General features: G+C 44.1%; 1 protein-coding gene across 1 annotated transcript; it reads right to left on the reverse strand.

Annotated features, from left to right (window-relative positions):
* Positions 1–1054: 1054 nt before the first annotated feature.
* LOC138963741 (IQ motif and ubiquitin-like domain-containing protein) lies at positions 1055–16974 on the reverse strand. Its single transcript, XM_070335589.1, has 13 exons — positions 16870–16974; positions 14680–15065; positions 13081–13215; positions 11025–11192; positions 10300–10533; positions 9754–9848; positions 9144–9354; positions 8003–8178; positions 6942–7112; positions 6399–6575; positions 5958–6206; positions 4723–4908; positions 1055–2879 (listed from the first exon to the last, which is right to left on the reverse strand). Exons 2-13 carry the CDS (start codon positions 15059–15061, stop codon positions 2694–2696), a joined length of 2370 nt encoding a protein of 789 aa, XP_070191690.1. The 5' UTR covers positions 15062–15065; positions 16870–16974; the 3' UTR covers positions 1055–2693.
* Positions 16975–17026: the final 52 nt, after the last annotated feature.

Here is a 17026-nt window from a genome sequence, read left to right on the forward strand (position 1 = left end):
CACAAGTAGCTATCTGTATGTCTGTCTTCAGTCTGGTCTCAGTGTCTGTATGTATGTCTGTCTTTCTGGCCTCAGTGTCTGTTTCTCTGTCTGTCTTTGTGACCTCAGTGTCTGTTTCTCTGTCTGTCTTTGTGACCTCAGTGTCTGTATGTATGTCTGTCTTTCTGGCCTCAGTGTCTGTTTCTCTGTCTGTCTTTCTGGCCTCAGTGTCTGTTTCTCTGTCTGTCTTTCTGGCCTCAGTGTCTGTTTCTCTGTCTGTCTTTGTGACCTCAGTGTCTGTTTCTCTGTCTGTCTTTCTGGCCTCAGTGTCTGTTTCTCTGTCTGTCTTTCTGGCCTCAGTGTCTCTATGTATGTCTGTCTTTGTGGCCTCAGTGTCTGTATGTATGTCTGTCTTCAGTCTGGTCTCAGTGTCTGTATGTATGTCTGTCTTCAGTCTGGTCTCAGTGTCTGTATGTATGTCTGTCTTTCTGGCCTCAGTGTCTGTTTCTCTGTCTGTCTTTGTGACCTCAGTGTCTGTTTCTCTGTCTGTCTGTGTGGCCTCAGTGTCTGTTTCTCTGTCTGTCTTTGTGACCTCAGTGTCTGTTTCTCTGTCTGTCTTTGTGCTCAGTGTCTGTTTCTCTGTCTGTATCAAGAATCAAAAAGTAAGAATGGTAGGTAGGTGGAACGTTTATTACTGACAAAACAAAACCGTTACATTTACTGTAGACAAAACAAAACCGTTACATTTACTGTAGACAAAACAAAACCGTTACATTTACTGTAGACAAAACAAAACCGTTACATTTACTAGTACGTCGAATTTTATTTTGTCAATAATAAACGTTCCAACTACCTACCATTCTTGTTTGTTGATTCTGAGTTTTGGAACGTTGGAACGTTGGCAGTGTATCTGTTTTTGGATTTTTACATTTAGTAAACAACAAAATACCTGCCGTGTAAACACACACACACACACACACACACACACACACACACACACACACACACACACATCAGCAGGTTCATGCGACCTCTCTTGAACAATTCATTAGATCACACAGGCAACCTCGACATAATTGTTTGTACCAGTTTAATTCATTGACACAACATATGTACTCCCATAAAATGTGAGTGAGGAAAGAGGTGGCCATCATTATTTTGCCAAAGTAGTAGAGGAGAGGCAAGAAGATCATCCTTCACACTGAACGACTCTTTGAAGCTGTGTTTAATCACAATACACGTGCTATTTATCAAAAGAAATCTCAACAACATTCTGAAGAATATTCACAAGTTATTATTGTATTCTCAAGAAGCAGGGGACATAAAAGAAGAAAAACATATTTCACAATATACAGCTTCATATGTTTGGCCCCTTTCCTCTTTCCAATCATAAACAGTTTAATTATCACAGATTTTACATTTTTTTCATCTGTAGACAATTTGTATAATAACAATGCATTACAATATTAATACAATGTACATTACAGACAAGAAAACATCTGTAGGTGACCAAAGCTCTCATGACAGTGTGTGCATCACAAAACACAAAACATGTAAACAACCCAAACAAAACAGACAAACCGAGAACACATATCACATTCACTGTCTTGTACCAACAAACTGACGCTTGTTCAATCTTCTGTCAATTCCACTGACTCGTGTTTATTCTCCACATGAAAATGGTCTTCAGTGAAAATGGTCTTCAGTGAAAATGGTCTTCAGTGAAAAGTTGAAACATGATTGTACAGTCAACTTTCAAAGTTCTTCTATAAGATTTTGGAATGTTTATCTTATTTTCGTTTAAATAAGCACATACACTGAATCTGTCATCATCGTGCCATTATAAGGAGCAACATGATTTCTTGTCAACTACTAAAGCCAAACACTCACACAAAACATAAATTACACAAACAATTTCAAGATAGATTCACAAATTGACACAAGTGTAATAACAGCACTATCTAATTTCTACCTCATAATTTGTTCTCGTGGATAGCTAGACCTTTGACTTTTTCAAGGGGCACTGCTAGTATAAAGCATGCAAGTACATCAAATGACTTCATTTTACTTCTAGATACTTTTACTTGTACTTTTTTGTCAAAAGGCTTCTCTTCTTTTGAATAGATCCTGTTGTTTTTCCAGCCAGAACATGATAGCATGTTATATTTGTTGTGTTGTTGCCAGGGGAGACCAAGCTTCCCAGCTTCCAGTTCTGCCAGTGTCTCGCAACCGGTCAATGTTCACACTTCTTGCAATCTCTCTCTTACTTCTTATTTGAGGTTGCCTAATTTCTATAAAGTCGATAAAACGTCAAGTTTGTCATACAATGTAATGTCATGAATTGTGGACACTCTCAAAGCTTCCATCTTTTGCACAGATTAATACTGACTGGCAACCAACGACTCCCACCCACCCTGCTGATCGAAACTATGGAAGCCATGAGAGTATCAAAACAAGTCTCTTTAGTGTGTCTTGGTTTTCTGTTGCTATGGAAACTATGTTGAGATAAAAGCCTAGCCTTGTGTGTGTGTGTGCATGTTTTCGGTTGCCATGTATGGGATATGTATGGAATATGTGTTCATAAGCAGATAAATTTAAACTTTGTGTGACTGCAAGTTTCCTGTTTGTATGAATGGAAGCAGTGTTTCATACAGCATTCTGTGACTTCATGTTGTCTGTTTCAATATTATCATGAGGTGTGTTTCCATAGAAACCTAGACTTTCTGTGACTGCATGTTGAGGGCACGGCCGGCGATGGTGGAGGGACCGGGTGCCATGGAGTGTGCCGTGTCGGCGCCGTGTTGTCGTATCAGCTCCGCCATGCCCGGCAGACGGGAGAAGTAGTTTCTGGCCAACGTGTGCTTCTGCGTCACCTTGTGGATAAACACCTCGCCGTAGCCCTGTCATAGAGAACAGTGTTATGTTATTTCATCTTGTAGATAAACACCTCACCGTAGCCCTGTCATAGAGAACAGTGTTATGTTATTTCATCTTGTAGATAAACACCTCACCGTAGCCCTATCACCATAGTGCATACTGTACAATGTAAGTAAGGGCACACAAAATACTGCATACAATAAACATTCACACATTAACAAATTCATTCAGTTTTCCAGGTGGAATAAATAAAATCCCCCAGAATTGCCAAAAATAATTAACAGTTACAAAAAAAAACCCCAGAGATTTACAACCAGTCCTTCCTAGGAACAGGCCCACCTCACATTAGACACACACACATGCAGGCAGCAGTCTCATAGGTACAATGGAACCTGCCATGGCAACCCCCTCTCCTTAACTTAGCACCACCTTCCCACAACAACCACCTCTCCTTAACTTAGCACCATCTTCCCACAACAACCCCCTCTCCTTAACCTAGCACCACCTTCCCACAACAACCCCCTCTCCTTAACTTAGCACCACCTTCCCACAACAACCGCCTCTCCTTAACTTAGCACCACCTTCCCACAACAACCCCCTCTCCTTAACTTAGCACCACCTTCCCACAACAACCACCTCTCCTTAACTTAGCACCACCTTCCCACAACAACCATCTCTCCTTAACTTAGCACCACCTTCCCACAACAACCCCCTCTCCTTAACTTAGCACCACCTTCCCACAACAACCACATCTCCTTAACTTAGCACCACCTTCCCACAACAACCACCTCTCCTTAACCTAGCACCACCTTCCCACAACAACCCCCTCTCCTTAACTTAGCACCACCTTCCCACAACAACCCCCTCTCCTTAACTTAGCACCACCCTCCCACAACAACCCCCTCTCCTTAACTTAGCACCACCTTCCCACAACAACCCCCTCTCCTTAACTTAGCACCACCTTCCCACAACAACCACATCTCCTTAACTTAGCACCACCTTCCCACAACAACCACATCTCCTTAACTTAGCACCACCTTCCCACAACAACCCCCTCTCCTTAACTTAGCGCCACCTTCCCACAACAACCCCCTCTCCTTAACTTAGCACCACCTTCCCACAACAACCACCTCTCCTTAACTTAGCACCACCTTCCCACAACAACCGCCTCTCCTTAACTTAGCACCACCTTCCCACAACAACCATCTCTCCTTAACTTAGCACCACCTTCCCACAACAACCTCTCCTTAACTTAGCACCACCTTCCCACAACAACCACCTCTCCTTAACTTAGCACCACCTTCCCACAACAATCACCTCTCCTTAACTTAGCACCACCTTCCCACAACAACCACCTCTCCTTAACTTAGCACCACCTTCCCACAACCACCTCTCCTTAACTTAGCACCACCTTCCCACAACAACCCCCTCTCCTTAACTTAGCACCACCTTCCCACAACAACCACCTCTCCTTAACTTAGCACCACCTTCCCACAACAACCACCTCTCCTTAACTTAGCACCACCTTCCCACAACAACCACCGAAAGAATTGTCAACTAGCTTTTTTCTATCAAATTATAACCTGTCCACAGCGACAAACAGTATATAACGACCACTTTGGGATTGTGCCTTGACTGGTTGTTATATATAGCCAGCTTTTTCTTCTTCTTCGTTCATGGGCTGAAACTCCTAAATACACGAGTGGGATTTTACATGTATGACCGTTTTTACCCCGTCACTTTTGCAGCCATACGCTGCATTCGGGGGAAGCCAGGTTGCACTGCACAACAATGTACACAAAATACCTGACAGTCCCACAAAAACCCACAAGTTGTAACAACAAACCGCCCAGGAGAGCGACGTACCTCATCGAGCGTGACGAGATGCTGGTGTGACTTGGCCTCGTCCTGTGTGAGGAGGATGCAGTTCCAGGGAGACCACTGAGCGTGCTGGTCCCAGCGCACCAGGACCAGGTCATAGAGGTCCTGCCACGCGCTCAGCACGCTCTGACCGCTCCAGATGTTCTCCACCAGGTAGTGCAGGTCACTCTCCTGCAACACACACAATGACAATTGACAATGACAATGACAATTGACTGACAATAACAATGACAATTGACAATGACAATAACAGTTGACAATGACAATAACAATAAGAATTGACAATGACAATAACAGTTGACAATGACAATGACAATTGACAATGACAATGACAATTGACTGACAATAACAATGACAATTGACAATGACAATAACAGTTGACAATGACAATAACAATAAGAATTGACAATGACAATTCTTTATATAACGAGGAGAATAGATATTCAGGTCATTCTCCTTGCACACAGAAAATGATTATTCAGACTAGGTTTAATTGCTGGCTATTAGTCCCTCTTTAGGGTGAGGGCCAGATGTAAGAAAGCAAAGCACTGCTTATTTATATATTACCCTTGTTAAATAAAGAATTGTAATTGTCATGGTCCCACTTTGACCACACTGATCACCAGTTGTTGAGAGATGACAGTGAACATTGCTTCAAGTTAGCTTCTACAGATGATTCATTATTGGCTTGTTATCGTCCCTACAGACTATGCATATGCAGATAGTTTTCAGTGCAACAGTTAGTTGAGATGCAAGGATTTTAAATCCCTTTCAATTGAAGTTAGGGTATTCATAACAAATAACTGATCCAAACATTTCTGCATAAGGCCCAAAACAACCACCTCACATCTACACAACCCCGACCTCCCAGGGACACGGCATGAAAACGTTAGAAAACTCCAATCAACACATACTTGACCTTGTTAAACGGTAAGAAAGAGAATTCACTGTACTGGGAAAGTTGCATCACATAAAAGCCCCCCCCCCCCCCCCCCCTCCACGCATCTCCCTTTTGCTCTGCAAACAAGCTCTCCATAACATGAGGCAATGTTTGTAAACTCACGTTTCAGCAGATAAAAATAAAACACAAGCCACAACTGATACGCTCGCTCCATACAAACAAGCTCCCCATAACATAAGGCAATGTTTCTAACCTAACGTTTCAGCATATAAAAATCAAAGATAAAAATCCAACACTTTAATTCCCGCTGGCTCCCTACCTGCATGAGGAATGCGATCTGGGAGTTGTCGTTGTAGGACTCCTCGGAGCGACGGAGGGCCTTCAGCATGCGGCGGTAGTGGCTGTAGTCCTGGCGGATGCGAGCGTCGTTGTCGATCTTGAGACAGGAGCGGCACTTGCCTGGCGTGCGTGAGTTGGACGACAGGTAGAACTCAGTGGACGCCAGGTACTTGTTGCAGGACGAGCAGAAGTAGATGTTCTTACGCAGGCTGGACGGGTCTTGTGGAACCTGGCACGCAACACACATACTATCAGTGGATGATAACAGAATCGGAGCTGAATTTATTGGGGCACTGAATCCAAAACACTGCATGACCATAATAATCATAGAGAAATTAGTTGTCAATAAATCATTCCTTTCCAAACTATATATCTGGCACAGAAAGCCCCCTCCCTCCCCTTGACACAAATCAATCTGTACCTTAAGCAGGTGAGCGGCCTCGGGGTTGAAGGTGGGTGTCTTGATGTACTGCAGGAAGAGGGTGGAGATACGTTTACGTAGCCCCGTCAGGTTGCTCTCCTTCACCCCACGCATCAACAGGTCGGCCTCGCGGTCAATCAGCTCGATAATCTCTTGTGTCAGCTTGCAGTCGTGTTCCTGGTGAAATACGTATCATGTTGTTACATGTTTCACCTCATTTCATGTTACACGTGATTCATCTCATTTCTCAACAGGTCGGCCTCACGGTCAATTAAGCTCAATGATCTCAGGCGTCAGCTTACAGTCGTGCTCCTGGTGACATAACAAACATCTCAGGTGATTATGTGTTAGTCCCACATCCACAGGTCTGCACGCAGTCAAGCTCCTGGTGCAACAAACTTAAAGCTTTACTGATTGTGTTTCTACGTTATTCCTGTCCAGACTGTGCAAAAGAAAACAGTAAATCCATGTCATATCCTCCCAGCATACAGCAAGGCATGCATCAAACAAACACCTGGCACCACTGTCCATTGACTGACTGACCTTGACGGTGTGTTTCAAGGTCAAGAGGACGTCGAGGCGCTCGTCCTGCGTGAGGTACTTCATGTTGATGGAGTTGTAGATGTCGCGCAGCTCCTTGGCGCGCAGGGTGTAGGGGGTATCCATCTCCGTCGGCTTGCCGTCAAACCCGCGCCACTTCTTGGGGGCAGCAGCCTGTCACACAACAACAATGCCAAGATTAATACGCTCTCATGCATGTAGGTAGGCTTTCCGTCAAACCCGCGCCACTTGCCACTTCTTGGGGGCCGCAGCCTGTCACACAACAACGATGCCAAGATTAATACGCTCTCATGCATGTAGGTAGGCTTTCCGTCAAACCCGCGCCATTTCTTGGGGGCAGCAGCCTGTCACACAACAACGATGCCAAGATTAATACGCTCTCATGCATGTAGGTAGGCTTTCCGTCAAACCCTCGCCACTTCTTGGGGGCCGCAGCCTGTCACACAACAACGATGCCAAGATTAATGCGCTCTCATGCACGTAGGTAGGCTTTCCGTCAAACCCTCCCCACTTCTTGGGGGCCGCAGCCTGTCACACAACAACGATGCCAAGATTAATGCGCTCTCATGCACGTAGGTAGGCTTTCCGTCAAACCCTCGCCACTTCTTGGGGGCCGCAGCCTGTCACACAACAACGATGCCAAGATTAATGCGCTCTCATGCATGTAGGTAGGCTTTCTGTAATACTGATGAACATGTACACTGCTTGGACCTCAGTGCCAAATGCATACATAAAATGTACCTCACACTTTAGAAATCAAATAGTCAAGTAAACTTATGCCATCCAATCCCCCACCAGACACAGAAAGACAGACAGACAGACCGACCGCTAGACAGGATGACAGACCGACCAAACAACAAACCAACCAAATGACAGATAGACAGACAAGCAGACCGACAGACAGGCAGACCGACCAAAAACAGACAGATCAACAGACCGACCAAAAGCAGACGGACATACAGACGGACAGACAGACAGGTGGACAGACAGACAGACAGGTGGACAGACAGACAGACAGACAGACAGAGAGACGGACACCCCACCTTTTCGAGGAAGTCCTGGATGCGGTTGTGCTTGTTGTCGACGCCAGTCTCCAGCTTGTGTCGCTCGATGGCGGCCAGCAGCTGTGTCTCCTGGTCCAGCAACATGCACAGTGCCGCCTTCCTCTCCGCGCCCGTCAGGCTGCTGTTGATACGCTCCAACTCTTCCAGTCGCCACTCTGTTGTACACACAACACACACACTGTTATCATCAGTCTTTGCTACAACACACAGCAACATCACAGTGCCGCCTTCCTCTCCGCGCCTGTCAGGCTGCTGTCGATACGCTCCAACTCTTCCATGCAGACGCCACTTAATGTACACACAATACACACACTGTCATCATCAGTCTCTACTCCAGGCTTTGCTACAAACCACAGCCACATGCAAAGTGACACCTTCCTATCTACGCCAGTCAGAGTGCTGTTGATATGCTCAAGCTCCTCTATCTCCACTCTGTATTGTACAGAGGTTACAACATCAATTTTAATTAAGAGTGTTCCATTAATTAAGAATCTCAAGACCACAATGCTAGATAACACAAACACGACTATATGTTGATCTGTGCACTTGACAGTCATGATAACACAGACACCACTCTGTGCACTTGACAGTCATGATAACACAGACACCACTCTGTGCACTTGACAGTCATGATAACACAGACACCACTCTGTGCACTTGACAGTCATAATAACACAGACACCACTCTGTGCACTTGACAGTCATGATAACACAGACACCACTCTGTGCACCTGACAGTCATAATAACACAGACACCACTCTGTGCACTTGACAGTCATGATAACACAGACACCACTCTGTGCACCTGACAGTCATAATAACACAGACACCACTCTGTGCACTTGACAGTCATAATAACACAGACACCACTCTGTGCACCTGACAGTCATAATAACACAGACACCACTCTGTGCACTTGACAGTCATGATAACACAGACACCACTCTGTGCACCTGACAGTCATGATAACACAGACACCACTCTGTGCACATGACAGTCATGATAACACAGACACCACTCTGTGCACATGACAGTCATGATAACACAGACACCACTCTGTGCACTTGACAGTCATGATAACACAGACAAGCCAGGACAACAATCAGCGGCCAACACTCACTCTCCAGTGCAGCGTACAAGAGATCGAAGTCCTCCTTTGACTTGGGGTGCATGCGTCGCTGGAACTCCAGCTTGATGCGATCCTCCTTCTCCTTCTGCTTGCGCACCTCCTCCAGTCTCTCCCACTCCAGTCTCCGTCGCTTGTCCTCCTTCAGCTTGTTGACGTAGCGCTTTGCCAGCCAGCGCCGGTAGTACTTCTGGATCAGGATCACCTGGACACACACACACGTTGTAATCAGCAGGCTGCAAACATCCTGCAGGAAATCCTTCCTAACACGGCCAAGAACTGTAAGCAAATCAGGATTTGTGTTGTTTAATGTGCTGTGCAGAAATGTAATTTGTAGACACCTAATGCAGAAAATGGTTCAAACTTTCAAGAGAAGATCATCAAGAAGAGGTATCATCTCAGGATGATCAGTGAACAGTTAACCAAGCAACCACCAATTAGCGTTGACAGGTTTACTCACAAGAGGTATCATCTCAGGATGATCAGTGAACAGTTAACCAAGCAACCACCAATTAGCGTTGACAGGTTTACTCACAAGAAAGGCCAGGAAAAAAATTAAGAACATAAAATATAAGAGTTGTAAAGCCAGTGTCAGTGTTCTCACCTTCTGCAGGATGGAAAAGAGGTGATCGTCGGCCAGCGTGTACTTGCCGGGCACCATCAACTTGTCCTCCAAGTTACACACGTACACTCCCACACCTGCACACACACACAGTCTTTTTTTTATATAATTACACTGTGGTTTGACACCCCAACTTGAACTGGACAACCTAGTCGCTCAAGTATTTTAAAGAATCCCTAGTTTCTTGAGCAGTGTTTTAGGCCTATCGAACACACACACACACACACACACACACACACACACACACACACACACACACACACACACACACACACACACACACACACATGCACACACATACACACACAATACACACACAATACACACACACATCCACACACACATCCACACATATTATCAAAGACACAATATTTAATGCACACATATACATACCAACAGACAGACAGACAGAAAGACAAACACACACACACACACATACACAACAAATACACACACACACACATACAAACACACACACACACACAAACCTACACACACACACACACACACACACACACACACTCTCACCTGTCATCTGAGTGGAGGTGTCGTTGAATGTTTGTTGCACCTGATGCAGCTGCTGCACCGTCTGGGTGTCGCGACAGTAACGGTCCACGCCTGACTGTGTGCGCGCTTTCTGCGAGGTCTGGGCGGCCGCGTTGTGGAACTCAGCACCGTTGACCTTGTGACGGAAGCCGCCCAGGAACGGCTTTTTGGATGTCGCTCGTTCGATCTCCACCACCACGTCCTTGGCATCGCGCTCTGTTGGTAACACCGGACCAGTGGTCCAACCCCTCGTTAGTACATGCAGCGTAAATGTGCACAGTGAAATTACATGCATACATTGTTTAACAACCAAACATGTCAAATATCATAAACATAATGTAGCATGTTACGATCATAGGTGAATTTATAAACTACCAGATATGTAACTAACAAACTATAAAATAAGGACAAGGATAAGGATTATACCGTTTCCAATTTACAATCTGTGGATCATTAAATCCGCACATTCACTTAACACAGAGACATACACACTGACAGAGACGCACACATGCACACAATGACACACACATGGATATAAAGACAGACACAGACAGACAGACAGGGTGAAGCCGACGCTGACCTGTCTGCACCCTAAGAGTGATGACGTTGGGCATCTGGTACTTCTGACGGGGCCGGTAGGAGCCAGTGGGATTGTTGACAGACAGACAGACAGACAGACAGACAGACAGAGTGAAGCCTACACTGACCTGTCTGCACCCTAACAGTGATGACGTCCGGCATCTGGTACTCCTGGCGGGGGCGGTAGGAGCGGATGGGGTTGTTGACGGGGTCGGCGGACTGCATCTCCAGCTGCACCGTGCCGTTCGGTCCCACCCCCAGGTCAGCAAGGGTGGTCGCGTCAGACATCGTCTTACCTGGTCAACAAAACCACACATAATGAGAATAATAATAATATAGTTTTGTTCTGGCTTGATGAATTACAGATACCTTCGCTATTAGTATGTGTCCAGAAAACCTTGCAGTTTATCTTGCTGTAGTATGTGTCCAGAAAACCTTGCAGTTTATCTTGCTGTAGTATGTGTCCAGAAAACCTTGCAGTTTATCTTGCTGTAGTATGTGTCCAGAAAACCTTGCAGTTTATCTTGCTGTAGTATGTGTCCAGAAAACCTTGCAGTTTATCTTGCTGTATGTAGTATGTGTCCAGAAAACCTTGCAGTTTATCTTGCTGTATGTAGTATATGTGTCCAGAAAACCTTGCAGTTTATCTTGCTGTCTGTAGTACAGTAAAACCTGAGTCTAGCGGACCCTTGTTGTAACGGCCACCTGCTACATACGGACAGTTTATCATGGCACGAACACGATTTCAACAATAACTAACCTTTAACGGGCGGACACCTGCCACTTACGGACGCGGACACGATTTTTCGGACCGTAGGAAGTGTAAACACTGTCACAAACGGACACAACGTACATAAAAACGCAACTTCGAAAACTCGACTGTTATGCAGTCAGTGCTCGGCAGCCGTAGCCGTAGCACAAATGGTTGTTGATTGGTTGTCCTGTCCCTTTTCTGACCAATCAGTGGCTTGTTTAGATGGAGACCCACTTTCGCTCACTCACTTTCGCTTCGCTCACTTTCGCTTTTCCGCATTGTGGATACAGTCACAACCAAAAGCAACAGTAGACTACTGTGTTTGAAAATGGAATCTCCAGCAGGAAAAAGAAAAGCGTTGACTTTAGAGCAGCGTGTCGCTGCCTTGAAAAAACTAGATAGCGGCCAATCATGCCGAGATGTGGCGAAGGAGATGGGATGTGGTAAACCACAGATCGCGAGGATCAAATCGGAAAAAGAAGACGTGATGATCTCTCTCTCTTTGTAAGCAATCGTTCGAAGGAAACAATAGTTAACACAGCTAAATTTTTGTTCCATGCATTTATGCTGAGACTAGAAAAACTGAATGAAACAAGAGCTGACCCAATTTGGTCGAGACACACTGCGGAATTTCCCGTTGAATGACTGATGAAGAGTCAGCTATTTTTAGCTTTGTGACGTCCGACTTGCGTAAGTTTAAATGCACAGTGTGTGTGTAGGGAACGGGGTAGGTGGGGGGGGGGGGGGGGGGGGGGATGTTGTTGTTGTTGTTGTTTGCTACATGTATCATTTGTTTACTCACATTTTCAGTGAGTCTCATGTTCAATCCAATAAATACATACTACAGGACTGACAAAAAGTGTCTTGTTCATTTTACGTGCTCTTTGTAAAATATTGCCCCGGCCCCTCCACCTGTGAAGAAGGGACACCTGTCTAATAGGGACACTATTACCATTCCCCAAGGGTGTCCGTTAGAGACAGGTTTTACTGTATGTGTCCAGAAAACCTTGCAGTTTATCTTGCTGTCAACACTGTGCTTTCTTGCAAACAAAACGTGAAGGGACTGCTCACTACGTGAAGGGACTGCTCACTACGTGAAGGGACTGCTCACTACGTGAAGGGACTGCTCACTACGTGACAAAGTGCAACTGTCTCAACATGGGCCGAGGTCTTGTTTTCTTATATGACAACCAAACCATATCATCAACAAACCAAAAAGACAGGCACTTACCCCTTTCACAAACCATTAACCAACTTGCGCTAGAAAGTAAATTCAGTTCAGACCCGATGTAAGAAGTTGGTTGGTTGGTGATAAAAACGGGGTTATTGTTTTTTTTATTGACCGATGCAAGTTTCTTTCCTTTTCTCAGTTCACAGATAGCAGAAGAAATGAGGCTAATGTCATGGGTCATAGGTCAAAGGTGACTCACCATCAAACATGAGCATGATGAGGTTGATGGGCATCTTCAGCTCGTTGGCAAACTGGATCTTGAGTTGTTGCAAGGTCTGACCCAGCATGCACGCCATGGTCACCACTTGACCGCTCGGCATCAGCACAAACTTCACTGTAACACACAACACACGCTAGACTGTAACACACAACACACATCACCGCAACACACTTCACTGCAACACACTTCACAAACTTCACTGTAATACACAACACACGCTAGACTGAAACAAATAACACACACTAGCTAGACTGTAACACACAACACACACTTCTATGTAACACACAACACATACTTCACTGTAACACACAACACACGCTTCTCTGTTACACACAAAACATACTTTACTGTAACACAACACAAACTTCACTGTTACACACAACACATACTTTTACTGTAACACACAACACAAACTTCACTGTAACACACAACACACGCTTCTCTGTTACACACAAAACATACTTTACTGTAACACACAACACAAACTTCACTGTTACACACAACACATACTTTTACTGTAACACACAACACAAACTTCACTGTAACGTCACAACACACGCTTCTCTGTTACACACAAAACATACTTTACTGTAACACACAACACAAACTTCACTGTTACACACAACACATACTTTTACTGTAACACACAACACAAACTTCACTGTAACACACAACACAAACTTCACTGTATACACACAACACAAACTTCACTGTAACAGACAACACAAACTTCACTGTAACACACAACACAAACTTCACTGTAACACACAACACAAACTTCACTGTAACACACAACACAAACTTCACTGTAACACACAACACAAACTTCACTGTAACACACAACACAAACTTCACTGTAACACACAACACAAACTTCACTGTAACACACAACACAAACTTCACTGTAACACACAACACAAACTTCACTGTAACACACAACACAAACTTCACTGTAACACACAACACAAACTTCACTGTAACACACAACACAAACTTCACTAACACACAACACAAACTTCACTGTAACACACAGCACAAACTTCACTGTAACACACAACACAAACTTCCCTGGGGTTTCCTGATGTAGTGCAATAAAGAGAATGCTGGACACAATCAGTGTTGCTGAAGCCTAACCACACAATCAGTGTTGCTGAAGCCTAACCACACAATCAGTGTTGCTGAAGCCTAACCATACAATCAGTGTTGCTGAAGCCTAACCATACAATTCATGATAAATTGGTGACAGGTGAAAACTAGAGGAACACCCACAGTTTTAATCACAGCATGCTCAATATGATAGTGGGAGACTAATAGAAAGAAAGAAAGTTAGCATAACAACAAGAAAACAAGAACAAATTACAAAAGAATGGGGGGACATTTTTTTTTTAAAAGAAGAAAAAACAAAGACAGAAAGAAAGAAAGAAGAAAAAGAAAGAAAAAAAAAAAAAAAAAGAAACTTAGAAAGAAAGAAGAAAAACAAAGAAATAAAGAAGAAAAACAAAGACAGACAGACAGAAAGACAATAAGAAAGAAGAAAGGAAGCAAAAAAGTAGAAGACAAGCAAAGTTGCAGTTCTACCTGTGGCAGTAGCCTCAAGATTAATGTCAGCTCCCTTCCCTGGGGCTTTCAGCGCAGCCGGGGGTTCCGGTGAGGGCGGCTTGGGTCGCTCTGCTGGTTCTGCCGGTCCTAGTTTGGCCTCCTTGGCAACTGGCGCTGCTTTCGCCTTCGGCTTTTTACCTGGTTTTTCATCAGGCTTTGGCTTATCCTTCACGGCTACCGTTTCCTTGGGAGATTCCTTGGCCGGCTTCTCTTCCACAGCAGCAGCTTCAGGCTCGGGCTGCTCTCCTGTCTCCTCCCCCGTCTCTGCTGCAGGCTCCTGTGCAGGTGTTTCCTCCTCTGCTGCAGGTGTGTCTGCAGCCACCGGCTCCTCGGCAGCGGGCTGAGGGGTCTCCTCGGCCATGTTTCTGTCAACACGTCAGTGAGCAGGTTAACAACTGAACAACATATCGACGTCGTCATTGAATTTTGCCGTAACTCATTTTACTTTTAGACAGATTTTCAGCAGAAGGCCAAACATGATTCTTTTTATTATGAAATAGCCTTTATTTTTGTACATGGTATGGATAGAAACAATTAAAGAATGCATTATCCATCGTGTATTGTCCATCGTATTTTAGAGAATATATCTCATGGAGAATGATTTACTTAGTCTAAAGCACAAAAACATCAAGATCGCCAAGAAACGGGTTACGCCAAAATTCCAGGACGACGACAATATATATTTATTACCAATTCAGTGCCCCATATGGCTTTTTGACCAATCAGGACGGATTCTAGGTGACCTGTTAAATGTTATAACGTTCAGGCAGGGACCCTTTTTGTTTATCAAGCTAAAAATTGACAAAACAAAGTAAAAATTTAAATCAACAAGATCAGCGTGATTTATTCTACAGAATGACACTTCAAATGCTGTCAGATAATACTCTCTTTATCACAAAAAAATACCGATAAGCGAGTTTTGTCGGTGGGTGCTTTACGGAACAGCAAGGTACCGTACCGCCCATCCTCTGAGTGTGAAATGCCGACCCGCTCACTTGAAATCTAAATTACCTAAGTTTGAAAAAATCAAGTGAAATTGCGTCACTCGCGTTACGTCAAATGTATCTTTACGTCATTTCCCATCCGTCTTGAGTCGGTTCGAAATCTGTCGCTCTCTATTCAACAAGAAAAAGCGAAGCAACCGAAACGCATGTTGAACATGGTTTATATCTTGTGAGATTGTTGTGTGTCAAACGCATTTGATCTGTGAATATTCATCACGTCAGGAGTATTACTCTGATTGGCTGACCCAGGTCACGAGAATTCTTTGACTGACAGGCATAATCAGGTAGGAGCGCTGAAGTTCCCATTGCGGCTGTTCTGTCTAATTCGCGGGGTCGCTTCGAAATTTGTTTTGGTCGAATTAAACAGTAATAAAACCGGTATTTCTAATATGCGGACTGTTAGCAAATGATAACAGTCATGTCTCACAAACGATATCAGCATTCGCCTAAAAAGCTCATGCTTGATATCTTTTTTCTCGACATGCCTGTTATCATTTGCTAACAGTCAGCATATTAGAAATAACTCATAATATAACATCGCCACTTGACTTACAGTACAGTGCGTGATAGCAGATGCACACAACTCGTACCAACAAGAAACATGTAGCATCAGTAAATGATAGTGTGACTAGGTATGCTCAAAAGAAGAAAACATCAACACTACCAGTGCGCCACAGCTCGAGTGAGTGCATGTAAAATATTCTGATTGTTTGAAATTATACAGGGCACACAATATCAATCCAGGAGGAATAATACCTGAAAAAATGCTTAACCATTCCGTCGTGTTTTGTTTTTAATGATGCAGCCTCATGCAGGTGTGGGAAATGTAGTTTATTTGTGTAATGCACACTCTACTCTTTCAGAACCCTGCAAAATTAGCTGGAATATTATCCAGTGACATAGAACAAAGGATCAGGCGTATCCAAAGAACAAAAGCAAATCAAATGTAACAAGATGAGGGAAACATAGTAATAGCAGTTCCGACAGTTTCTGCATGTACATCAGTTGTGCAAACGCAACGATAACCAAGTTTCATTATGTGGTTAGCAACGATATTTTCCCGCATATCAGTAGGATATTTCGTTCTAATAAGTCAAGAATTCCAAAACACATCGGCTTAACCAAAGGTGATATAAAGACTTTGATTATCTAAAACAGTACTTACGAAAAATCTGCGACTCGCTTCGCCCTTGGATATGGTTTTCTAACATCAGACGGCCGCCATGTCGATTGTTGTAGCGAGGTTAATGGTTGCTACGTCTGTATAGACCTCTTCGAATAAGAAGGAATGTGATTGGTCACAAGAGCGAAGACGACCAATG

Source organism: Littorina saxatilis, linkage group LG4 (genome assembly GCF_037325665.1).
Source record: "Littorina saxatilis isolate snail1 linkage group LG4, US_GU_Lsax_2.0, whole genome shotgun sequence".
Lineage (NCBI taxonomy): Eukaryota > Metazoa > Mollusca > Gastropoda > Littorinimorpha > Littorinidae > Littorina > Littorina saxatilis.

Bases quoted from the DNA above. Each gene is read 5' to 3' on its own strand.
- LOC138963741 (XM_070335589.1), bottom strand. From the start codon at position 15,061: ATGGCCGAGGAGACCCCTCAGCCCGCTGCCGAGGAGCCGGTGGCTGCA. The intron at 13,216-14,679 runs GTAGAACTGCAA...TGTGTGTTACAG, and splicing joins TCTTGAGGCTACTGCCACAG to TGAAGTTTGTGCTGATGCCG. The intron at 7,113-8,002 runs GTGGGGTGTCCG...GTTGTGTGACAG, and splicing joins TCCAGGACTTCCTCGAAAAG to GCTGCTGCCCCCAAGAAGTG.